The sequence below is a fragment of the Camelus dromedarius genome, chromosome 26, assembly GCF_036321535.1.
Source record: "Camelus dromedarius isolate mCamDro1 chromosome 26, mCamDro1.pat, whole genome shotgun sequence".
Classification (NCBI taxonomy): Eukaryota; Metazoa; Chordata; class Mammalia; order Artiodactyla; family Camelidae; genus Camelus; species Camelus dromedarius.
In genome coordinates, this window is record NC_087461.1 from 7,829,029 (window position 1) to 7,855,112 (window position 26,084).

Below are 26,084 nucleotides of genomic sequence, written 5' to 3' on the forward strand. Positions count from 1 at the left end.
AGATCACTCCAGACTTCAGAAGAATGAGGCTATGAAATGGTCTGTGAGCTCAGCTACGTGCCAGATGCTTTCTCCAGAACTAGCCACATGCAAAATCGGAATCTCAAACTGGAATGCCAAACGGTTTGGCTCCTACTACCACTGGACGTGAACTCCATACGAGCCAGTGTTCAGCGCGTCTTATGTTAGGAAGTTGCCTGTGACTGCAGGAAAAGGTCATCTTGCATATAAATCATTGGAGAAACAGCTTTCACAGCACCTCCTGAAGAGAAACAATGAGTACCGTGGCCTATTGTGCTGAGACGGCTTTCTTAACAGAGCAGGTGTTTCAACATTTTTAATATTCCTATTGGCTATCTCCTGGTGGTTTCCAATTAATGACAATATAAAGAAACCATCTGAGGTACATTATGTATGATGAGGCCTTTACCGCACAATGAATAGTAATTTTTTGTAATTACCAAGCCCTGAGAAAAAGTAAATCTGACCTGATAATTTTTAAATTTTTAAAACTGAAGTATGAAGTATAGTCGGTTTACAATGTTGTATTAATTTCCGGTGTACAGCATAGCAATGCAATTATACATACACATTTTCCTTTTCATATTCTTTTTCATTAGAGGTTATTATAAGGTATTGAATATAGTTCCCTGTGCTATACAGTAGGACCTTGCTGTTTATCTGTTTTATATACAGTAGTTAGTCTCTGCAAATCCTGAACTCCCAATTTATCCCTCCCCACCCCGCCTTTCCCCCCAACCTGTAACCACAAATTTTTTCTATGTCTGAGTCTACTGCTGTTCTGTAAATAAGTTCATTTGTCTCATTTTTTTTAGATTCCACATATCAATGATATCATATGATAAAATCTGATCTAATAAATTTTTGAAAAACACAATACATTGCAATAAGAAAAGAAAAATAATTATTTTCATGTGAGCAGTATTTCATCAATGAAAAAAAAAACAAAAACCCTTCGGTGGGAAAAAAAGCCCTGACCTGGGACTCAAGAATATCTGTCCCTTCGTCACTCAACTGCCACTGAGAACCAGGCAGCTCACACGAGAGAGGTGGGGATAGAAATCATACTCCTGTACATGTTTTTTAGGCATTTGAGAAAATACACCAGACTTGGTGAGTTCCTGGCTATCTGCCTGTATCTTCCATGACCTTTTGCTAATGGAACCTATGCTCTAAATGATGCGTATTTTTTAAGTTGCATAAAATATGACATTTCGCTTGCCAGAACCCTGAGGTGAGCACTCTAGATCTTTTTTTTCTTTTTCTTTTTGGCAAATTGTCTAATTTAAAATCTCAGGGTTCTCTCGATGTCTTCAAAATGATTTTCTTCATTTTGCCAGGATGGAAATAGCCACGCAATCCCAAAATGTATCCTCAGCCCCATAAAATCGTGACTGGGCCCATTTCTCTCTCAACACATAGGTTTCTGGTCAGTGTGAGCCAGGTCACCAATTCCAGGTAGCAGCGTTTCACCTGCAGGCTGAGCACAAGACAGCATCCTGGCTCCAGGCTCCAGAGCGAGGCTCTGATGGGCCTGAGGAGAAGGGTGGCAGGGGGCCATCCTGGAGGCTCAGCGACAAACACTGTAACACACAAGCACTCAAGTCTCCCCATCAGAGCCCCCAGGACCATGCCAGGACACACCCCAGAGAAGCCTGCATCACCTCAATCAGTACAGCTGTGAGCTGGGCACACCCTTCCAGAAGCTTCTTTAGACAGATCTGGGTTCAAACTGCTATCCTGTGACTAGTGAGTCACATGCCCCGGGGCCAGTCAGTTCTCCTCAACTGTCAAATGGTATTGAATTCACAGGGTTACTGAGGAATTAAATGACCCACCACATGTCCAGTGAAGGACCCCGGGCCCAGCAGACATTCCAACATTCGTAGCCATTACTATGCTTTTTCAAACCACCTACACACCTTCCCACAGACACCAGTGTGGAGCCCCCATCAGAAAATAACGGTACATTCAAAACTCAGGTGTTGTCCGCCATTCGCAGCAACATGGATGTTCCTGGAGAATGTCATTTTAAGTGAAGTAAGCCAGAAAGAGAAAGAAAAATTCCATATGAGATCGCTCATATGTGGAATCTTAAAAAGAAAAAAAAAGAACATAAATACAAAACAGAAACAGACTCATAGACATAGACTACAAACTTGTGGTTGTCAAGGGGGCGAGGGGTGGGAAGGGATAGACAGGATTTCAAAATTGTAAAATAGATAAACAAGATTATACTGTATAGCACCAGGAAATATACACAAAATCTTTTGGTAGCTCACAGAGAAAAAAATGTGACAATGAATATATATATGTTCATGTGTAACTGAAAAACTGTGCTCTACACTGGAATTTGATGCAGTATTGTAAAATGACTATAATTCAATTTTAAAATGTAAAAAAAAAAAAAATCAGGTGTTGTCCAAAGAGAAATTTCACTTCTTTTTTTTTTTTTTTTTTTTTTCACTGAGAATGTCTGACCCGAATACAAAGAGCAAGGACAACTTATACCTGGAAGTCAGTGTGTCTGCGACGTCCAGACAAAGAGTGTGCTGCCTTCTGAGGGAAGGGACATCAGGAAAGACTACTGCACCTGCCTTGAAATTTCTCATCCCACCGTCTGTTCTAGAGACAGCATATTTTTGGAAGAAAAATACTATAGTTGATGATTACAGCCAAGGGGTCATCCTTGGGTTCTGGACACATTAGCAGGCAGATGAAGTCACACAACGATTAAAGGCCTGACTGCAAAGGAAAAGATGAAAAAAACCGACTCCATATTGCATCCACGAGTATCTCAAGACTACAACAAGCCCTGTTTGAGGGGGGACATTGCAAGAAGGAAAGTAACAGAAAACAGAGGTATTTAACAGGACTCCACAGGACACAGCCAGCAGGGGCTACCCAACCCAAAGAAGCGTGTGATCATCCAAACATCACCTCCATTTAGCTTTGGGCCATCCTACTGAGGGAGACTCTTTTCTGGAGCCTGACAACTAGTTTTCTTTCTCTGAGCACAGCCAGATGGCGGCCAAGAGAAAGAGCCTGCCAAAGGAAGGAAGCAGGCAAAGCCCCACAGATTAAAAATGCACCGCAGCTAATCCACCGGCTGAGTAATCCGCACGTGGAAAAGTGGTGAAATCCAGAGGGAGAAAATATGGGCGGAACATTCAGAAAAGATTATAAGTAATGAAAACATTTAGAAAAGCAAGCTTCCTCAGAGACCAGGGACAACTTCGTTGCTCGGGAATTTTTTAAAGGGAAACAAACAAAATCTCCATTACTCAGGGTGCAAGGCATTGTGGGAAACACACGGGAGGGAAACCACGTGGGTGAGAATGTCCCCTGCAAGCAGCTCTGAGCTGTACCAGCTGGAGAAAAAGCTGGCAAAGGAAAAAAGAAAACAAAACCTTGAATGGCTGACCCTCAACAGTGTGATCCTAAGAGAGCATCTTAGAAAATCCTGCAAAAGAAGCAGAGTAGCCCAAAGTGGGCTGCTTATGTCTGGAGAAAGTTGATGGAAGAGAGCAGACTTAAGTGATCTTAAGATCTTCAGGCCTTGAAGAACTGATGGGTAAGCGACAGAAATAGGAGAATTCACAGGAGCAGGACACAGAGGTGGGAACGGGTCTGGCGTACCTGGAGGACACGTGGGGACCAGCCCTCTCACTTGCCACTGAATCTCCAGTCGGTACAGCCTCAGCCGTTAAGTGAGAGCTTAACAACCATTCATTAAATGAGCACATGGCTGCCATCTGGGAAGTGGGTCACTGGAGAAGCTGGACTAGAAAACCAGTTCAGTTACCAGTTCTTATGATTCGTCTCCACCCATTACTTCTGACAAAAATTACTTCCCTTCCCTTGGGGCTACGTTATGTCACCATGTGCTGCTTTGCATCCTGGGTATATGGGCACACGTCCAATGTTCTCTGTTAAGAGTCCACGGGACAAAATTTACCAACCTATAAGGTTGGTATAATGTCAGTATAACGACAGTTAAGAGCACTGGCTTTGGCCCCAGACAGATAACCTAACTTCAAACCCCAGTTCTTCCCTATAGTTCTGTGTGACCTTGGCCAAGTTACTTAACCTCTCTGGGCCTCCGTGTGTTTATCTCTAAAATGGTGCTAACAATAAGATCTATTTTGTGGGGCTGCTAAGAGGATTTATTGTGAAAATTCATGAAAAATATTGTATTTGGCATAGTGTCTAGCACTTGGTAAGTATTCAATAAATGCTTGTTATTACTATTATAGTCATTATTATTATTAAAAGTAAGTGTTTCCCTTGCTTACAGAAGTCAGCTTTCTCTTGGACATGCAGCAGGAACTCATTAAATACTGAAGCATGCTAGGTCTTTTCCACTTCTGACTTCCAGAACTCTCTCAGGCAACAGCCCAGCTCACTGTCCCCAAGCCCCAATTCCAGCGAGGTACCCCTCTTTTTAGCTCCCATATTGCATACCCCCCATACCGCACCATCACACTGAAGTGTAGTTATATGTTTGTCTCCTCAGAAAGTTCCCTAGGGACGAGACCCACATTTTGTCTCATCAACACTTCCTCAGTGCCTGACCCAGAGCAGGCTCTCAATCTATATGTGATAAATTTTTTAAAAAGAAAAGAACTGTTGAATCAGTCTCACAAGTCTCCAAAGTCTTACCCAGAGCCTGACCGAGGGGACTAAATGAAGGCCCATTTCCAGGTGGCTCTGGCTGGACAAATCCATCTGAATGTCCAGTACCAGGACTAGTTCAAGTTTCCCTCATGCTTACTGGCAGTGGGGCTGGTAAAGAGGGGCCTGGTTTACTCAGGGTTCAATGAACCCAAGAGTTTTCTGCAGGGTTAGGGTCTAACCCCCTGGCCATGCTAAGAGCCCACACAGCAGACCCCCAATGACAAATTCCTGGAGAGCTTGTGAAGGACACCCAGCTCTGAGGATCTTCAGGGTTGACCAAGCTTTCTGGAGGTCCCTGCCCCTACCTAGACCACACCTGCAGCCCTGGGATGAGATCATACTCATCAGGGAATACACATTCAAGAGTTTCTACAAGAAAGGACAGCCACCAGAACAGCCTTGTGAGATTGGCAGGGGCCACACTGAGCCTGAAGACTCAAAGGCTGCCACACCACGCCCCCATTTGGACCCTGCCTGGGTGGGTAACTTGCCAGGCAGGGCCTGGAAGTCCAAGATGAAGGCACTGTCAGATCTGATGTCTGTCAAGAGTCCACTTCCTAGTTCACAGGCAACGGTGTCCTCATATGGGGGAAGGGAGCCCTCTGGGGTCTCATTTATAAGGGCACTAAGCTCATTTAAAAGGGCTCCACCCTCGTGACGTAATCACCTCCCAAAAGCCCAAAAAAGGCCATGCTGACACAGGCTGCCCTGTGGATAAACCTTGAGGACATTACGCTAATGTCCACCTCCAAGTACCATCACACGGGGGTTAGATTTCAATACAGGAATTTGGGGTGACACAAGCATTCAGTCCAGAGCCAACCGTATTTATTTTACCCCATGAAGTGACTGAGAATCTAGGTTCCTGTGTCCGACCCTAAGCCAGGGGAGTCATCCGCACTTGGACATGGGTATTTTTTTACCTCCTTCTTCCCACAAGGATAACGAGCCCACTGGAAGTCCGCTGAGCCGGGTCTCCTGTTGGCACCTGGTTCTGTCCCACTGCGGACTCTGTAGGTGTTTACAGGTGGTGACAAGGGTAGAGAAGCTAATCATGACAGTAATCCCAATGACAGCATCACCACCAGCACCAAACACAAAGTGCCGGCACCCTGAAGAGCTCGGGACACCTGCCGCACTCAGCAGACGCCACCACCCCTACTTCCAGAGCCAGTGCTCAACCTGTGTGCAGGGGTTCAATCAGACCAGCTGGTAAAAGACTGAAACAGCTTCACGCCACGGATGAAGAACCCCACCCCACCCCACTCCCTTAGACTCACCCCAGTGGCTGACCTCTCCCGTCTCCCCTGAGTCCTCTCTGTCCCCTAGAGGGACTGATGACCCAGGATCCAGCCAGCCAGCTGGTTGATTCTTTTTTTTTTTTTTTTCCATTTTATTTTTATTGAAGTGTACTCGATTTACAGCATTAGTTTCAAGTGCACAGCAAAGCGATTCAGATATACATATACACACATAGCTATTTTTTCTTTTCAGATTCTTTTCCATTATCTGTCATTACAAGAAGTTGAATATAGTTCCCTGCACTCTACAGTAGGTGCTTGTTGTTTATCTGCTTTACATATAATCATGTATATCTGTTAATCCCAAACTCCTAATCTATCCCTCCCCGACTCCTTCCCATCTGGTAACCATAGTTCATTTTCTATGTCTGTAAGTCTGTCTTTGGTTTGTAAATAAAATTTGTATCTTTTTTTTTTTTTTGGTTCCACACATAGGTGATATCATGATATTTGTCTTGGCCTGACTTCACTCAACAGGATCATCTCTGTGTGCATCCACGTTGCTGCAAATGGCATTATCGCATTCTTTTTCATGGCTGAGTAAACTACTTGATTCATATCATCTTCCTTACACTCTTCTGTATTTTTCAGATTCTCTACTAGGATAATATGTTGCTTTTATAAATTCTTAAGAGTGCTTCTGAAGGTACCCATCACTTAAAACACTGAGGGCAAAAACAACATGCACCTGAACAGACCCAGATAAAATATAGAGGCCCAGACGAAGTTTGGGATTTGAGCTGATCCTTTCAGAGTCAAGGCTGACTACAGCTCAACTTCCTGGGAACCCTGCCCGAAAGATGATAGCTGGGTTCCAAAGAGTATGCATACCAACATGTATGGGAGAGGAATATTTTGGAGCTGTAATCTTCAGAACGTAACAACACCTTTTATTTGTATAAGGCCTCCCTGCATATGTCTTATCTCATTCAGGACTTCCGACAGGTCTGTAATGTAAGCAGGAATCATTATCCCCAGTTAACAAACAAGGCACTTTGGACAAACAGAGGGTAAGGCCAAGGCTCCACAATCCTGAAATGACAGAGCCAGGACTGACCTCAGCTCTCCAGCCCTCTACTTCCTGCAGAGGGGAGCCGGCGCCAACTCACGTGTGCTCAGAAGAGCCTACATCAAGAATTCTGCAGTCGGTTGTTAAACCAGAGGTGGCCTGGAGTGGTACCAAGCGGGAGTATTTACACCACGGAAATCAGCAAGTGGTAGGAATCGGAGCGGGTTTACCAGGGCACACCGGCTCCCGTGATCTCCTAACCACAGCACAGTACACTCACAGAAGGGGGAGGCATTTTTTATCCATCAGTGTCCTCTGTTCCCACCGCCTCCAATAACCAGCTTGTAAGCCGCATGACAGGGGAGAAATTGCAGTGAATTCAGAGTCAGAAGGCTCTCAAATCTCCACCTGCCACTTAGCAACCTTTTCACCAAGTGACTTCAAATTTCTGAACCTCCATTTTCTCATAAAATGAGGGCAATGATTGCCACCCACTCACGGGGTTGTCCTAAGGCTCAGAAGGAATCCTGGACATAAAAGCATCTTGCAGACTGCAAAACACCACACAGCTGTGGAGCACTGAGAGCGTGCGAGCACCTCCAAACATGAAGCGTGGAATTACCACATGATGCAGCAAATTCCATTCCTGGGTCTGTCCCCAAAAGACTGGAAAGCAGGGGCTTGAAGAGGTATGTATCTATCCTTGTTCACAGTGGCATTATTCACAAAATCCAAAAGGTGGAAGCCACTCAAGTGTCCATCAACAGATGAACGTATAAACAAAATGTGGTCTAGCCACACAATGGACTATCATTCTGGCTTAAAAAGGAAGGCAATTCTGTTACATGCCACTCGGTGTGTAAACTTTGGGAATACTATGCTAAATAAAATCAGCTAGATACAAACTGACAAGAATTGTATGATTCCACTTACGTAAGATACCCAGAGTTGTCAAATTCATAAACCAAAAAGGAGAATGGAGGCTGCCAGGGGTTGAGGGGAGGGGAAATGGGGAGTGAGTGTTTAATGAGCACAAAGTTTCAATCTGGGAAGATGAAAAAGTTCTGGAGCTGGTGATGATGGTTGCACACAACCAGGTGAATGTCCTCAGTGCCACTGAGCAGTAGACTCAAAAATGGTTAAGAGAGCAAATCTTATGTCATGCATTATTTTTTACAATTAAAAAACACACCCAAATCCAAGGTCTTGTTATTTCACAGTTGTCAAAAGGCCCTAAAAAGCCAGTATCAGCGTATTATCACGACTGGGACCACAAAGTCCGTGTACACGGGCCCTGCTGACACAGGTGCAAAGAACCCCAGCAGCGTGGTTCCTGTACCTGACACAGGCCATGCCAGCCTTCATACAAGGTCTGCCCGGAAGTTCATTTTAAGCTTTGTGTTGTGGTGGTGAGTAAAAGCGTAACGTCTAAGGATTCATGGTAGTAAGGACTCTACTCAGGCCGAGAGAAGACGAGCACCTGTGAAGGCTGAATTACAGGGTGAACAGTCCTGGCCTGGTCCTGGGAACCAGGGCTGAGCTGGGGGAGGAGGGGGCAGGGGAGAGATCACAGAGGCAGCACCACAGGGTCCTCCCTCTGGGGACCGAGGCCGGTATAGGACCCAGTTTAATGGCTGAGGTCACTTCGTCTAGAATCCTTCTTTTCACCTGGCCTTCAACTTCCCAGTTTCCAATTCATTGGGAGCCTCCCCGCTTGCCCCCAAGTTCCCAAACCACAATTACCTACTTTCTTCCTGTCTTCCATCCAAACGCTAATTCTTGTCAGTTTTGCATGGGAGACAAAGCACTTTCTTTAAAATCACTTACATCACAGATGGCTGGTCTCTCAACCTATTTCAAGGCATTTCTGTCTTCTAATGTTTTAAGGCAAATTTCAAGCAGCCATTTTTATCCAGGTTAAAGGAGTGTCAGCCCCAAAGATAGGAAGACCCCTGGGGGCAGGGAGCACGGCCCTCGAGCGTCTGCCGACCCCACCGCCCCACCAGACCTCTACGCTGAGGATGGCATCTCTTCTACCCACAAGCTTCCAAAGCTGCAAAGGTTTGGAGGAGTTTTTTTCAGTTTTTTGTTTTTTCCCAAAACACTGTGGGTTTTGGTGGAAGGGGATAGAGGAACGGAGTCGTGTGCAGGGGCAGGAAGGAGTGTCACCTGAAAACTAGGGACTGTCTGAGGTTTTATTGAATGTAACTTTAGGATTCCATTTATAGCCCCAAATCCAATTAGGTGTGAAAGCACTTCAGTGATGTAAGCCGTGGTCATAAAAGTCAGAGGGGGGGCTTCTTGACAGGTAGAAATGTTGACTCCGTCCAGTTTGGAAGGCTTTTCTTCCCCTGCTCACCACGTTACAGAGGCACCAATAGGCTGTGACCCTAGATCTGGTTTGGCCATCCAAAAGGCTAAAAGGGAGATCAAAATGAGGGACCTCACCCCATTCAGATATGAGCTCCCCACCTGTTATACCGACTTCCTGTGACCTGGGAAATAAACGTCTGAGGTCATCTCCCATCCCCCCATCCAGCAATCCGTGAAAAGGATATTTTTGAATAAACTATGACCCAGCATGTTCCTGTGGTCTATGCAGACATGTTGCCATTTGTGAAATAGCCTAACACTGAACTATACTCAGGACCTAGAGATTTTAAACTTCCAAAACTCCTTGATGCTTTGTAACACTGAAATCAAGAAATTACTTCAGTTCTCAAAACTGAACATTAGTTTCAATAAGAAACATGAAACATTATGCTGTATACCAGAAACTGACACACTGCAACTGACAATACTTCAATTTTTTTAAAAAAGAAGAAATGAAGCAGAAACGGCTGAAGCCATTCCCAGAAGGGAGCAGCACGTTTAAGCTGAAGAAGGGCCACAGCTGCACCAAGATCTAAGCGCTGCTGGAGACAGAAACTGCAGTTAGAAGAGGCTCTTGCACAAGCTGATGTAGAGATAGACTGAGGGGAAAAAAAAAAAAACCAGCTCAGGGTGCAGGGAGAGGTGCAGAGAGACAAAGTTGATGAGCTAACCAGGGGAAGGGATGAGTCTGTGTATGTAGCAAACTAGGTCACTCCAACACACGAGCTGGCCCGAGGACGCTTCGGGATGAGACTCTTGGTTAATGCCAGCGCCAGGTAAACCCATCAGCCTCCCATGGGAAGCAAATGCTGACTGGTGCAATGGAACCTCCAGACCCGTGCAAGTGGCCTCGAGGAGCAGGGCTCCAGCACCCAGGGACTAAGGAGCTAGAACTAACATTTACTGCACTGTGCTAAGTCGTTTCCAAGCATCCTCATCTAATTGTCACTGCAACCCTTAGATCAGGGACCAGTCTTATCCTGTTCTACAGAGGAGGGCAGAAAGCTGAGAATGGCGAAACAATGAGCCCAAAACCACAAAGCTAGGAAGCAGCAGATGCAGGATTTCAGCCCAGGTTCTGGTGACCTCAGAGCCTCCATTCTTAGCAGCTCACAACTGTGCTGTGTTCAGCTGACTGAGGACTTGATGATGGTTTCTTTTATTTCTTTCTTGGTATTGTCACCCATTTTTATTTTAGCTGTTTTAATAGGTGTTGGTTTCTTAAAGCAACTCAAGGGGGATGTTAACTAAGCGCCATTCTGTGTGTTCGCAACAAAAGCTTCCAAAATCAATTTCCAACAGATACTGATACGTTCTTCCTCGTGGCACCAGCCCTGAATATCCACGAGTGGTCATCCTCCACCACGGCTGCTGAAGGCAACCAGAACTCGATGAGAGTTACTGTTTACTCGATCTCAGTTATGTGCCTGGTGCCCCACAGATGTCACTGAATCCTTACAAGAATCCCACAACGCAGCAATTTCCACCTCCATTTTAATTCCCAAAGATGAAGGAACCCGTCCAGAGGGCTACAGCTATGCAGGGTGGTGCTGGAACTACCTTTCTATCACGGTTCATTGCCTCCCCTACCTGGCCCTCATCAGCCAATACTCTGTCTTAAATGCACATCCTCAAGATTTGGTGTCAACCAAGAGACAGCACCCCTCCATATCTGAAATACTAGGAAAACCGGCAGAAGACAAATAGCTGATCGCTGGCAACGGGGAATGAACTTGGTCTGCCACGAAATGAACTTGGCCTGGGGCATCCATTTGGAGGTCACCTTTGGTCTGATTTGAACCTAAACAATCCACGCACCGCATAAGAAGCATTTCTTAAAATCAGGTGGGATCTAACAGAAAACTAGCCCCAGGAAAAAGTGAGCTCCTGCAACACAGGCAGTCAGAGGGATGTACCCAACATGAACTGAGAAAAATCGTGTTGGCATCTCTCCCAGAGTCCACAGGTCCCCCTGTTCTTGCTACACATGCATTAGGTTGACCATGTTGCATCAGAAAAGAAACTTGCATCAGCTAACTAGGGCTCCTCCAGGCTTCGTGCCGGCTACCCATGAGCGGTTCCCTCTTCAATCAAAGAAATGTCCCTGATGGTTCCTGCAAAATCTGGTGAGGACTGGAGGTGGCATGAGGTCCTGGCGTCCAACCCTGTGAGTGCAAGTTGACCAACAATGTGGCAATGTCCTGCTGGACCAATGCCTAAGCCCTCCCAGGGGGAGAGATGGAGGAGAGATTGAAGGGGATTTAAGGAGATTTATTTGGGGAAAGGAAAGATTAAAGGGATTTATGGAGACCCAGCCAAAGAAAAACTCAACAAGTTAACCCCTAAAATCCTCCCCTGAGAGGACATGAATATCCACCTGCCAAATCTAATTACTGTCCACTCAGCTGCCAAGTTTGAACCAGAAATTTCTACTTGAGACACAGTTTTCGTGAGCACCTCTGGCAACAAGCTCTAAACAGTGCCATTCCCCAAATCCCACCTGACTAATCAAAAAGGCCATGAGAGTTTGTTGTCTGTTTTGCAACTGAGAAAAACGGTTCAGCTTTTCCTCTCCAAACACAAAACGCCCTGTCAAAGAAAGGAGCAGCAAAAGCAGTCAGTTCTCATTTATTATTTTTCACAGAACGTCTGGGCTTTAAACTCCCAAGTCAAGCGAGAGAGTCCGAGGTTACAGGCCCACCTGTCAACGTGATCTAGCTCTTTCGATGGCTGATTCTAGGCAAAACCCAGTGGTTCCACAGAAGGTTAAGCAGCTCTTCCCACTGCTCGGACGGCCAGCCTATCACAACTTTCTCACAGTGACAGGAGAGGAGCTACCTGCAGAGCCCATCATTCCAGACGCAAGCTCGTAGAAAGAAAGTAGCCTTAAATCCGAGGGCCTCTCACAAGGGGAACCCAGAAGCCCAAAAGACGTGTGCTCATCCTCCAAACTGCTTCCAAGAGCTTCCCAGAACATGGACGGCCCTGCTGTGCACACAGAGCACTTGCTTAGAAAGTCTTTGGAAAAACTGACCAACAAATGGCCACAGCCTTCCAACCCTGGCGAATCTCACATCCCACACAATCCACCAGCAATTCCTATCAGCTCTCCCGTCCTCATGGGTCCAGAATCCAACCACATGTCATCACCTCCACAGCTGCCTCCCAGCCCGACACCACCTATCTCTCTGCCCTGGGTTGTTTCCACCGCCTCCGAGCTGTCCTCCCGGCTTCTGCCCTTGAACCCACCCATCCATTCTCAACACAGCAACCACAGCCATAACAGAAAGACCCGAGTCAGGTCAAGGGAGGCCTCTGCTCAGAACTCTCCAGTGTTCCCCTTTTCTCTGAGAGTAAAAGCAATGTCTTGACTATGACCTACAACTTGGTGAACTCAGACCTCCACGCCCCCTCCCCCCATCTGTCTCCCCTCAGCTCCCCATCTCCTCCCTGGTCACTCACTTCCAGCCACACCTGCCTCCTTGAAGCAGCGGGGCCTTAAAAACACCAGGCCTGCTCCCTCAGCCCTCGCTGCTCCCCGTGACTGAAACACTCTACCTCCAGCCATCTCCACAGCTCCTTCAGATCTGTATTCAGACAGCAGCTCTGGCTACCCTGCTTCAAACTGCCACACACACTCCCCCCTCACTCCAGAAAATTCCCTTTCCTGGCTTTATTTCTCTCCCTAATGGGAATACTATATAACACACTCGACATTTTCCCGATTCATATTTTTTTATTTTCTGGCTTCCTCTTCAGAATGTGAGCTCCAGGAAAGCCGGCATTTGTGTCTGTCTGTTCACTGCTCTCCCCCCCGGTGCCTAGAACATAGCAGGTGTTCAGTAGATATTTTTAAATGTACGAGAGGCTGAATTTATATCATGCCTCAAAGAAAGGACTGAGAAATGCAAACTTCGAACAAATACTGCAGCTGGGATACCCTCAGGGAGCTCTCCGGGGGCCTCCCACCCCTATTTTCCTCTTGGTAATATTCCTTCTAATGCTTCCCACAGACTCTACGATTTTGAGTAATCCCAGAATAAATACCCGTAAATCAGCCAGTCAAATACACAAACCACCCCAGACAGACCTGCAACCTCCCCCTCTCCCCCCACATACATCCCCCCAAAAAAGAACACTGGAGTCAGTTTTCTCCCCAGGCTTGCAGATTAATCAATCATGTGTCCTCAACAGGTGTATATCTATTTAGCAATTTCAGAACAAGGAGGGTAAGGAGGATACTAGTAGGGAAAGACAGTGCTGGACCCACAGAAATTTCTATTTATATTCTTCCTAAAGCAGCACCCAGACGGCACTCATTTAATGAAAAAGAGGCAGCACTGTGCCATAAGACTTCTGATTCTGCGCCGTGTCACTTTGCTACTAGCCTGGGCATAAAAATGTCCCTCCAAATACGAATACACCCAAAAGCTCCTGAAGAGGGACAGTGAGGGCCTTCCTGCCACAGACGAGCCAAAAAAACCTTAGAATTGTAAGCGCATTTGAAAAATCACCCCATCTCCCCTGCACCCCCCCCCCCCGATTTTGCAGAGGAGGAAGCTAAGACCAGGAGAGGGTCACATGGACAAATGTCCAAGCAACCCACAGGCCACACACTCCATCAGTGGCCGAGCCTGCCCTTGAACCCAGGCCCAAGTCCTCCACGGCCCAGCAGCCCCTCTCCCCCTGCAAACAGCAATTACTTCAACACAAAAAGGTCAGTCTGCAGGAAAAGCATGTATTCCTACCCTGCAGAGATGAAAATATATTCTCCAGGATGTGCCATTGCCTGTCCTCTGGGGGAAATGGGGTGTACTGGGAGACATTCGGGCAGTGCCAATCAAGAAGGCCTCCTCTATTCAGGTGCCTTTTATGGGGAAGAAAATATAACAGAGACTTCCATGAGTCTGGGGTACTTCCTGGACACCCCATCCAAGCTTTCTGCCCATCTGCATGCTTTTCCAAATGGCCTATTTTTGTTTTCTTGGTTCAGAAGACATTCAAAGATACCTACGGTGGAGATGGTCTGAATAGCTTCAGCAAATGCGCCACAGAACTGTTGACCACTCCTAACTGCTGTCACACAACATGCATTTGCTCTCGCATTTATGGGCTGTGCTAAGCCTCTGAAAACATGTCATTGGTTAATACATAGTAATTAAGTCTTCCCACCTTATTCTGAGGGATGGTCAGGCTCTGGGAGCCCTTCCAGAGGAAGCCACACTGAAGGTCGCAAGTTGCGAGGTTTTTCCTGAGACCGGACCCAGAGGCGCATCAGACAACCAGGCCCAGACCTCATGGTGGGTCCTCCCCCTCCGCTGTCCTTTGTGTCCTCAAGCTCTTTTCTCACCGTCCTGGGCCCGCCTTCACTCTCATTCGGCGCCCAGCCCCCAGCAAGGTGCCGCTGACCACAAGGATGAAATGGCTCGGCTCGACCTTTTGGCCTTCAGCAGTGCTCTGCACAGGAAGGCACCTGGATCAGGCAGCCGGGGATCAGATTACAAAGTTTGGCAAAGTGAGTGTTCCTTGGGCCTTCACAGCGCTTTATTTTGAAAGCATTTTAACACTGTAGGCTGACAGTCTGGCTCCTGGCAGGACTTTCCTGCCTTAGGATCTTAAAGGCATATGGTAAAAGTGTGACAAACAAAATGACTGGACCTGCAGAGGGCCCTGGAAAGGAATTCCAGTCACAACTGTTGGTGCCCTTGACTGATGCTGGGTTTCATGACAAATGAGTGAAAAGCCCAGACCCAAAATCCACACTGCCTGGACCAGCAGTGACCTCTGTTTAGACTCAGGTCAAGGTCACTGGATTTTGGCCCAGGATGAAACAGGCATCCTGAACTTCACACCACTTCTAGAAAGTCCAAGAGACAAAACGGTGCTAAGCACCCAAAAGCTTCGAAAGGTTACATATTCAGGTAACAGTTTACTCCATCACTATGTTTTCTTTACATTCATATTAAAATTAGCTTTTCAAATACTAAAGTTGAGTCAAATTAGAATCAACATTTGCTGTTACATAATCCACAGAGTGGCTCAACCCACAAGGATAATCACAAGCTGTTCTGCCTGGATTCTAGTATCAGCACCACGTAATAACTAGCTTGTGTTCGACAGGTCATTTAATCTCCCTGTTGCCTCAGCTTTCCCATCTGCCAAGTGGGGATAATAGTAAACACGTCCTTCACCAGGTTATCATGAGAGTAAAGTGAGTTAATACAGGTAAGGCACTTAGAATAACATCTGGTACTTGGCACTCATTTAAGTCACCTACAATTACTATTACTAGTAGTAGTACTACCATGATGCTATCGAGTGAAAATATTTTGATCATTTTATCGTTTGTTTCACTCTTCTAAAGTCCCTGCCAGCACTATGTGATCATAGTGGAAAGCGTCTTTTCAAAGAATTCTTTCCAAGGCAGAAGGCAAAGTTTTGGACCTCTAACACAGACCCATTCCCAGGCTCATGGCGAACGGGCCAGAGTCCAAGAGGTGGTTCTGCAGGAGTTCCAGGTCTCTCTGGTGCCGTAAGGCAAGTCCCCATACTGGCCAGAGGTGGAACTACCCGCAGTCATCCCCAAACGGCGCCGGCCACAGCAGGAGCCCCTCAATGAAGTCACAGCTCAAGAGCTGAGCAGCCTGGCCACTGCAGAGGCGTGGCTGCAAGGCTCTCCCCGGAGCAGGAGTCAGAGGAGGCTGCATCCATCTGCCCAGAGGCTGCAGGCAGAGGGACCAGCGCAAGGGGCTCCGTGGCGCCATGCAAAGGAATGCATTTTCACACGACAGCCACGTTATCAGCCTCACGACTACCAGCAAGGACACGCTTCTTGTTCCTTGGCAACTTGAGCATCTCAGAGCCACTATCCCTAAACCTGAATAAACCTCATTGGTAATTTTCTAGAGTTCTGATCAAACCTCACCCCTTATCTGGCCACGCTAAGAGGCAGCCCCAAAACCCTCTATGAAAAGGCTAAGTCCCTTCCATTTTCCTTCCAACAAAGATAGAAAGTCTATACCTCCAGGAGCTCTCCCTGAAGTGGTGCACAACAGCTGTGGAACCCTACTCTCATCCTCGGCGAGAGTGCGCTCCCACGGTCAGAAGCATGGCAGGGATGCCAGCCTCCACAACTTGGCTGTGGGGGGACCCGCTGCAGATATGGGGGTGGGGGTAGAAAATGATCCAGCAACTCAGTGGACCCTGCATATGGAGCACAAAACAATCTAGGTTTGAAAATGCTGTTCTGGAAAAGCAACCAAGCACAAGGGCAAATAAAAGGAGGAGGAAGAAGACAAGAAAGAACACACTGATTTATCTTAGGGAACACCTCCTTTATCTCTTCCCAGCCTAATGAACACCTCCATGAACCCCTGCAAAAGGTTCAGTTCATATAGCGCATATGTGTGTGACTATATATGCTGACAGATACAGATCACGTGAGGGAAGAAAAATAACTCGAACTTCAGACTCTTCCAGCTGCGCCCGATTCTCTCACTAACAGCCTCCCTACCTATTCTGAGGTGCTCCAAAGCAAAACAAAAACCAACTCATAGACAGAAAGAGAACAGCAGCTGAGCCGGGCAGCACCTGCTTGAAGCCTTCCTGCCATCGACTTCTGATTATTTCTGCCTTCTCAAGACGCAGCCCACCAGCCTTGGACTAAATACAGCCCTGGAGAGAAACGGCCTGTGCCGCGACTCTCGCAGACCCTCCCTGGGAGACACGCACCCCCCTTGTGAGCGGCTGAGCCTCGTGAAACGGACAGACCCTCAGGTCAGGCTCTGCCCGCACGTGACCCTGAACACTGCGAAATTCCTCCCTTCTCAAACCGCGCGGCCACCCAAAGTCTTGCCTACACCTAGTACGTGCAGATGTCAGTTCTGTAAGAATGTATGCTGGAAGGACAGAAATGGGGATGCCCGGAGCCCGATTTTCTCCTGCCGGTGTCTCTCGCCCACATGATGCGCCCATGCACACGGTGAGTAGACGCAAGCAGCCAGCAAGCAGGAATATCCACCATGCTTAGCCCACAGTCAGGCGTGGGGAGAAGTCGAGAGGGCGGCGGTGTCAGGGAAGTGGCAAGTCGCCCGCCTGCGACTGTCCCCGAAAGCCCAGAGCCTCCCTCGCCCTGGAACGGCGCCCACCCGGGCCGCGGGCTCTCCCACGCGGTTGGCAAGCGGGGGGCTCCGCAGAGCCGGTAACCGGACAATGAGGACGCGGCGACCCGCCGGTTCCTGCCGCTGTGGCGGCGACGGCGGCGGCAGTGGCAGCCGGAGCCACCTCTGCACCCGGGGCCGCTGCCACCTCCACCGTCTTTTCCCCGGTTCCTACTTACGTTCCGAGGGTCTCTTTGAACTCGAAGATTTTCTTGATGTCTTCAGCTTGCTTTTTCCAGGAGGAGCTGCTCTCGCCGTTCTCCCGGGCCATGGCAGACCAGAGCGGCGTGTGCGGAGAGCGGCGAGGCGGAGAGGCCGGGGTGGGCGCACGAGAAGGGCGCGCCCGGGTGCAGGGGCGCGGGGGGCGGCGGCGGCGCGGGCGCGGTGGTGGTCGGTCCGGGAGGCTGGGCCGGCGGCGCGGGGATGCTCGGCACGAGAGTCTGAGGAGACTTTGTGCTGCGGCACAGCTTCCTCTTCTGCAGTTTCCTCTTTCACTCTCGCCGCCGCCGCGGTCCCTCCCTGGCTCTTATTTCTGCGCGTCTCGGGCACAGACTTCCTGCCGCCGTCGCCGCCGCTCGCTCGGCTCCTTTGCCGCCCGCTGCCAGCCTCACTTTCTGCTACTTTCTTGCCTCCCTTCTCCTCCCTCCTCGCCGCCCGCCCTGCTCCCTCCCCCCCCTCCTCCCGCGGGCTCCCCGCCCTCCCCGCGCGCCCGGGCCGCCTCCCGCCTCCCGCCTCCCCGCCTCCCGCGCGCTGCCGCCTTCGGGGATGTCCTGCTTCCTGGGGGCGCCGCGCCCCGGCCGCGGGAGCACCGCCGTCGCCGCCTGGCCACGCTCCCCGCAGCCGCGCGCGCCCCGAAGCCCGAGAGAGGGCAGGTGCGGAGGACCTGGGCAGGTGGGAGCGCCCAGCCGCGAGCTGGAGGACCCCGGTTCCCCCGGGCTGCTTTAATTCTGCAGTCAAGTCTCCGGGGCGCGTGGGCTTTCCTCCCCGGCGGCGGGAGGGGGCGCCTCTGCGCTGCGCTCGGACGCGGCGGGGCGGGGACGGGGGTGCGAGGCCGCGCGCGGAGGGAGGGGGAGTCTTTCCCGGGCTTCCCGGCGCGGGGTCGGGCGGGCGGGCGGGGGCCGGTTGTTATGGCGACGCGAGGCGGCGGCGGGGATGCTGGCGGAGGTGGGCGTAGACTCAAGCTCCACGGTGCTGGCCCGCGGCTGGCGCTCCCCGAGCCTGCCTGGCCCTCCCGACTCGGCGACTGGAGCTGATTCGCATTGCACCAAAATCGGCTCTCAGCGTCCAATTACGGCCGGGGGAGGGGGCCTCGCGGCGAGGAGGGAACAGGGGAGCCCCAGAGCCTCGGGGCCCGGGAGGCTCTGGACGTGCCGGGCGCTGCCTCATTTTCCCTTTGGGAGCTTAACTCCCGGGGTTATTTGGCTGCCAGGCGGCGGGTGGATTAGCTGCCGGGCTCCGTGTGCTGTTCAGGCTGCCCCAGTCCCCGCGCAGGGGCGGCCGGCGGGCCTGGGCGGGCGTTGGCCGGCCTCTGCTCCAGCATGGCCTCTCCTGGTCTCTCCCTCCCCGCCGGCCAAAACCCAGAGACTTAGACCCACACCCTCCTGGACAGGAGGGCCGCCCCTCCTAAGCCCAGCCACAGCTGGTTTAGTGGGGAACCCTGTCCTGGGGCAGGTACCTGGAAGCATCCTTTCCTACAGGCTGGAGAAACACACCCAGAGCTCCCTCTGGCCTCCCATCTCGAAGGTGTACTCTGACTGTCCATCCATCTCCCATGTCCACGTGTCAGAAGGTGAGCCACGTGCGGATCCCCATCGCCAACCTGCAGGAACTACCAAAAAATTACAGTTTTCTTTGTATCAAGACTATCACTCCCTGAGGGCCCCTCAGCTGAGTTGGGCAAACAGTCCTGTCTCTTGCTTGGTGACACCTGTCCCATTTTCCCAGGACTATTCCAAGTTCACTGTAGAAGAGGGGGAAAAAATCCTACTCCCTGAAAAGGAAACTTATCTAGCACCTTCTTCCTCGCTCTGACAAACTGGACGCAGGCCGACTGCCCTCTCCAAAGCCAGTGGAAGCCATCTAGGCCCAGTGCCCTCCCTCCACCCCTTCCCTGACCCCAAGGAAGTCTGAAGATAACCTGGCCTCCCTGTTCCTCCACACCTGCCTGCTGGATTCCGTCTTTCAGGGGCTGTTGGCTTAAGGCTCTCCAGGCTGAGGAGAGCAAATGGGGGTCTGGCTGTTAGAAACACACTAAATCGACAAGCCCGGCTTCCAATGTGGTTTACTAGGGAACATCTCTCAAAGTTGGGACACATTGCCAAAGGCAAACAGCACCACTTCAATAAGAAATAGTGGGGTGGGTGTAGTTCAGCAGTAGAGCACGTGCTTAGCGTGCAAAATTCCTGGGTTCAATCCCTAGTACCGCCATTAAAAAAAAAGAAGAAGAAATACATTTGAAGATCTAGAATATCGTTTACTGGGGTCAAAGGTCAGGCAATTTGAAGAGAAGGAACCAGGCATGATTAACATCCCTGCCCACAATCTCCCATGCCCTGTCCTGTGCATCTTCTCATCCTTTTTTCCCCTCCTTCCCTTCCTCTCACTCCCTATCCAGTTCTTTCCTCTCTATTTCAGCCTTGCTTCTTGCCCAGAGATGAGCCTCCAGAGCTCACGGTAACAATTCTCGATCTCAGCTTGTGTCCCCAGACCTAAAGAAGTGGTGATAGTGTCTATTTTCCTCCTTTCAAAGGTACATCATTTTCCAGGAGGAGGAAAGGTGAAATGAAAGCAGAATAGGGTGCACGTGGCTCTGTGGCCACCACTTCACCCACCAGCCCGTAAGGTCCATGAGCACAAGGAACTTATTGCCTCTTGTACCACTATATCCCCAGTACCCAGCACAGTAACTTACACATAGTAACGGATGCATGAATGGGTGTTGCAGGGATAAAGAAATAGAATTAGGACAGCTATCTGGTATTTGTTGTACTGGTGGAAGTGCCATGGGGAGTTTTCTTTCTCTCCCACGTTGCCCGTTACGCTGTTCATTCAGCATTATCAAGCTCCCCTCAGCTGGACTAGGTCCTGGAGAAAAGACCCAAACGTTGAATGGGGAGTTGACGAGGCCAAGTCCCAAAGGGTGGATCCCGTCACCCAAAGAGGAAGCGGAAATACCAAAGACAAATTCAGCCTGGCTTTAGCGTGGTCATTCCTCCCTTACTGGACACCGTGTGTAATAAGAGATCTTGATCCTGGAAACTGCACTAGAAAACAAAACCACCACTCCCGAAGAACGGTTAAACTCTACCCTGGAAGTTGCTTCATGCTGTTCACCTGGGGACCCTTGCTTGGACTGTCCTCCAGTACCTGCCCATTCCCTCCAGCCTGCTCTGCTTTCTAGAGGAACAGATGATGGCTGCCTAGCTCCTCCTTCCTCCCCGTTGTCAATTAGCTGTTACCTGTCAGCCAAAAGCTGTGTGTTCCCTAACAATTCTACTCCAGGAAGCTATGCCAGATATTCCAGATCACTAAAGTTTAGGTCCCAAGTCTTTATATTTCCTTTAAGCCCTTAAAAATTTTATTACAAAGTGGAGGTTGCTTAATAACCCACTGTTGGGCTGCACCCCACAGGCCTACAAGGCCTGTTCTTGCCCAGCTTCAAGACTGAAGAAAGAACCCCAAGTTAGCAACAGAGGCATCAATGTTTTAATGGACGGGGGAGCTTACATGTCTGAAGCAAGGCCCTGGAGAGATACCCCACCATGTGCGGCGGTCAGCGGGAGGACATGGCAGCAGTCTTCACTCGGGGGGGGGGGGGGAATTACCAGTTATAGGGAAGTTCTGATCTAAAACTAGAACAATCATAATCACTGGGGCCTGGGGCAAGTACGTAGGAAGATCAGTCAGGAGAGTAGGATACAGGTGAAGGTAGCCCTGGTCCAGCAGAGGATGTACAGGGAGCAAGACAACAGCCATCTTGAGTGGCCTGACCGTACACCCATCATTAAAGAGTTACTAATTTTATGCCCATCAAATTCTTTTCCAACCAACTATCCTGCCAACAGATCAGGTTTGTGTGGCCCAGGTTCAGACCTGGGCAGGTGGTGGAGGGAGATATACACTATCTAAAGCAAATGCATAGGTTACAATTGAAAATGTCTCAGTTGCCTCTATTCCACCTTGAATACCTAAAGTGATAAACCAGGAAGGCAGGCTGGGGTGGTAGAGAGAACTAGAAGTCTAGAAATCTGGGAAACTAGGCTTAAGTCTCAAGTCTGCTGCTAAGTTTGGTTTAAGACACTTTACCTAGCTGAGCCTATAAAATCCAGATTGTAAGAGGGAGAGTGGTATATAAACTCAATGGTTTTAGGATGTGTAAATCAGTGTGTTTTCTTCATATGATGAAAAGCTTATCCAGAATATCATTCCTCCTTGAAAACTTAAGAACACTTTGGTCTAAAAATGCATTGATCATAAATGTTTTATTAGGTGACCTCATATAGCCCTATATGAACACCTTGGTTAAATCTCAACAAAAAATACTGAAAGGAAAAATGTTTTCTTATTAAAAGTTGGGCATATCATCTCCATCAAATGGATGGTTTGACAACACTCTGATATTAGAGACCTCACAAATCCTGCAAAAGTTATGCTACCTTAAATTGTATACATAGTTTCTAGAAATAGTTAAGACTTGCTTAGCCATATTTCCCATAAAGGCACACATCAGAGATACTGCAGGTTTGGTTCCAGACTGTCACAATAAAGCAAATGTCGCAGCAAAGCAGATCACTCAATTTTTTTGTTTTCCCAGTGCATGTAGAAGTTATGTTTACACTATACTGTTGTCTGTTAAGTGTGTAATAGCATATGTCTAAAAAAAAATGTATGTACCTTCATTAAAAAGTAATGCTGTTGGACTAGTTACAGTAGCCAAGACATGGAAGCAACCTAAGTGTCCATTGACAGATGAATGGATAAAGATGATGTGATACACACACACACACACACACACACACACACACACACACAATGGAATACTAATCAGCCATTAAAAAGCATGAAATAATGCCATGTGCAGCAACATGGATGGACCTATATATATACACACACACGTATATAACTGAATCATTTTGCTGTACACCGGAAACTAACAACATTGTAATCAACTGTACTTCAATTTTTAAAATAAAATAAAATAATGCTGTTAGAAAAATGGCACAGATAGACTTGCTTGACACAGGGTACCCACACACCATCAATTTGTAAAAAACTCAATAACTGTGAAGCACAATAAAACGAGGAGTGCCTGTATACTGATGATCAGCATAGGTTGTGGACAGTGTGCATGACAATAACGCTACAGAAAAAGCATAGCTGAATGAGGAATCACGCGTAATTTCCACCATTGCAAAAAGCAGCCCGGCAGGGAGGCAAGGTCCAGAAGAGAGACTCAGAGATTTTGTTTCAGCTCTCTATTCAAAGAGCTAAAGACAAAAAGAGCCTTCAGTCAAAAACCTGGGTCACAAAGAACCTGAGCCTGATTCAAAAACAGTCCAGCTAGCCTGGAAAATGTCCAAGGTCCCCTCCTTGCCATGAACCTCTTGCAAATAGCTGTTCATGGAGAAACTTGTCTAGTTCACATGAGAAATCAGGGTAGAACCAGCACAACATTTTTACAGAAGTCCTCCAATTGAAAAAAGAGAGAGAAGGAATAGGAAGAACAACAGAAGTGAAGATTCAACATAAGAAAAAAATTGCTCTAGAATAGATTAAAATTGTGTTCAGACGTATCAAAAAAAAATTTTAATTGTCTATAACAAGAATTTGCTCGGCAAAGATAGGGCAGGACAACTAGAGGAGTCAGCTGGACAGCTCAGGAAAGGATCGGGAAACAGAATAAAGCCACCATAGATATGAAGACTACATTGGAAATGGCACAAAGAAAACTGATTTTTAAAAATAACCTTTTAAGGGATATAGAAAACATATCAAGAACAGTGAGAAAATAAAATGGAAAGGAGCAAAGACTAGCAAGATAATTATATGAAACACAAAGGAAGTTCAATATAGTCATAAATGGCATTCCTTCTGAAGAGATGGAAATAATGAACAAAATATATTTTAATTAAAAGATTATGAAAAAGAATATATATGTATAACTAAATCACTATGTTGTACACCAGAAACTAACACAACATTGTAAATCAACTATACTTCAATTAAAAATTATTTAAAGATGTTATTCAAGAAAACTTTCCAGAAATGAAGACAGACCTTAATCTACAGATTGAAGGGGTACATCATGTATCAGAAAATATATGGATGATGTGCTCGCTTCAGCAGCACAGATACTAAAATTGGAATGATTTAGAGATTAGCATGGCCCCTGTGCAAGGATGACACTGAAATTCGTGAAGCATTCCATATTTTTCCATTTGCAGCAATATGGGTGGACCTGTCGATGGTCATTTTAAGTGAAGTAAGCCAGAAAGAAAAATACCATATATCACTTATATGTGGAATCTGGAAAAAAAAAAAAAAAAAAAGACAAACAAGCTTATTTACAAAACAGAAACAGACTCACAGACAGAAAACGCACTTATGGTTACCAGGGGGGAAAGGAGGTGGGAAGGAATAAATTGGGAGTTCCAGATTTACAGATACTAACTGATATATATAAAATAGATAAACAACAAGTTCATACTGAACAGCACAGGGAACTATATTCAGTGTCTTGTAACTTATGGTGAAAAAGAATACGAAAACGAATATATGTATGTTTATGTATGACTTAAGTATGATGCTGTACACCAGAAACTGACACACATTGTAAACTAAATTGTAAATTAAAAAAGAAAAAGAAAATATATGGATGATCATCAGTATCAAGACTTGTCCTAGTAAAACTACTTATCTCCAAATAAATAATCCTTTGGTCTTCTCAGGGAAAAAAAAATCAAGTTATATGTCATGGGGAAAAAATTATACCAGCCTTTCATCGACTTCTAAAGCCACATTCAGTGATAGAGGCCATGTTTATAAAGCCCCTAAGAAAATTAATTGTGATGTAAGAATTTCATAACAATAGTTAACACTTAACCAAGTTCATATCATGTATCAGACCCTGTTCGAAGTGCTTTACCGTATTTCCTTATCAATCCTCACATCAATTCCAGGCAGTAGGTAACATTGCTATTCCTATTATGTAGTGGAGGAGACCAAGATTTGGAAGTTAAGAAACACACTGCAGGGCACACAGCACGGATGAATAAAACCCAAGCAGCCTGGCTCCCGAGCCCGGCCCTTTACTGTCACACTGTGATCCCTCTGTCAAAGTGTCATTTAAAAGGCATCAAACACTGAGAAGCTGTTACTGAAAGAGGAGGATGGATGTTGAGCAGGCAAAGGTGATAGGTGTCCCCCACAGTGTGAAAGTCATCTTTTTAGTAAAGAAAAGAGGAGAATGATAGCTGTTCAAAACCCATATTGGACAATCAAATGACTGCCCCATCCACAAATGTATCTTTGTATGTTTGTTTTTTGAGTTTCTTTTTTTTCAGCCCCCCAGGGACCTTTAAGTGAACACACCCACTTGGATCTTTACCTAGTGGATAGAACCTTTTTCCTTCTACCTTAGACCTGAAACAAGCGTCAGGTCTTTCTCAATGTTCTCCCAGACCTGGACCCTGCTTCTTCTACAGCTGACATTGAAACACAGTCTTGTCAGTTCGTGTTAGAATAAAGAGTCTATTCTTAACTCAAGGAAATGCATCTGGCAATACGCATAAAATCCAGGACACTGAACACAGTAAGTGTGCTTCCTCTTATCTGGGGAACCAGGCCGAAACCAAAACGGCACCTCCCCTGACTTTCTACCCTGAACATGATCTACAACAGACATTGAGATAGATTCTCATCAATTTATATTTCAACTTAACAGTATATTCCAAATAGCGGCGAGAGGTACCTTGAATGATGTACGTAGATGCATTTACAGAATTTGAGGTCATTTAGTCAATAAATAAGCTGTAAGCCAGGCCTACACAACCAACCACAATGGCCTCAAAAAACTGCCCATAAAGTTTGATTTTCTCCAAAACCTCAAATCTTTTAAAAAATCTTTTCCTGTAAAAATGAGTAATTATCAAAAGATGAGAGCCTAATTGTAAGACATTCTCTCTTCCTTTTCAGCAGTTTGAGCCACAAGCATTTTTGAAATTGAACCACAAACATTTTTGAAATGATAGTCACTTAAATAATGCTGAAGGAGAGAAGTCAATCTTAACAGATATCTTCCAATATTTGGTAAATTACCACTGCTGGTGTATCAGGGCATCGGGACAATGGATGGTAACACCAGTGAGCTGACCTGAACTGTGTCCATCAACTTCTGAGTGCCTTAATTTCTCTGTGAGACATTTGTTGAGCTGGGACTTTTAAATAGACACTTTGGACAGAAAAAAGAACGAAATTAAGTTTGTGCCCTCAAAATGTTTGACATCTACGAGACAAAGACAGATGTGTAAACAGGAAGCAAAGATA

The 26,084-nt window shown here is 47.3% G+C and overlaps 1 protein-coding gene and 2 non-coding genes across 4 annotated transcripts in view; 2 read left to right on the forward strand and 1 right to left on the reverse strand.

Annotated features, from left to right (window-relative positions):
* Positions 1–18,297, reverse strand: part of CAMK1D (calcium/calmodulin dependent protein kinase ID) — a 344,198-nt gene extending 325,901 nt beyond the window's left edge. Inside the window, exon 1 of one of the 2 annotated variants that reach the window (XM_031444848.2) lies at positions 17,720–18,297. In XM_031444848.2, coding sequence (XP_031300708.1) covers positions 17,720–17,811 — 92 coding nt within the window. In that variant the 5' untranslated portion in view covers positions 17,812–18,297. The remainder of the gene's footprint in view (positions 1–17,719) is intronic. The other variant, XM_031444847.2, reaches the window with a different exon arrangement.
* On the forward strand, positions 16,913–22,326 carry LOC116150573 (uncharacterized). The gene is made up of 2 exons (XR_010377930.1): positions 16,913–17,362; positions 19,238–22,326. It is a non-coding gene; the product is annotated as an uncharacterized LOC116150573 (transcript).
* A 1,543-nt stretch (positions 22,327–23,869) lies between these two features.
* Positions 23,870–23,973, forward strand: LOC116150592 (U6 spliceosomal RNA). The gene has a single exon (XR_004134325.1). It is a non-coding gene; the product is annotated as a U6 spliceosomal RNA (small nuclear RNA).
* The last annotated feature ends 2,111 nt before the right edge of the window (positions 23,974–26,084 follow it).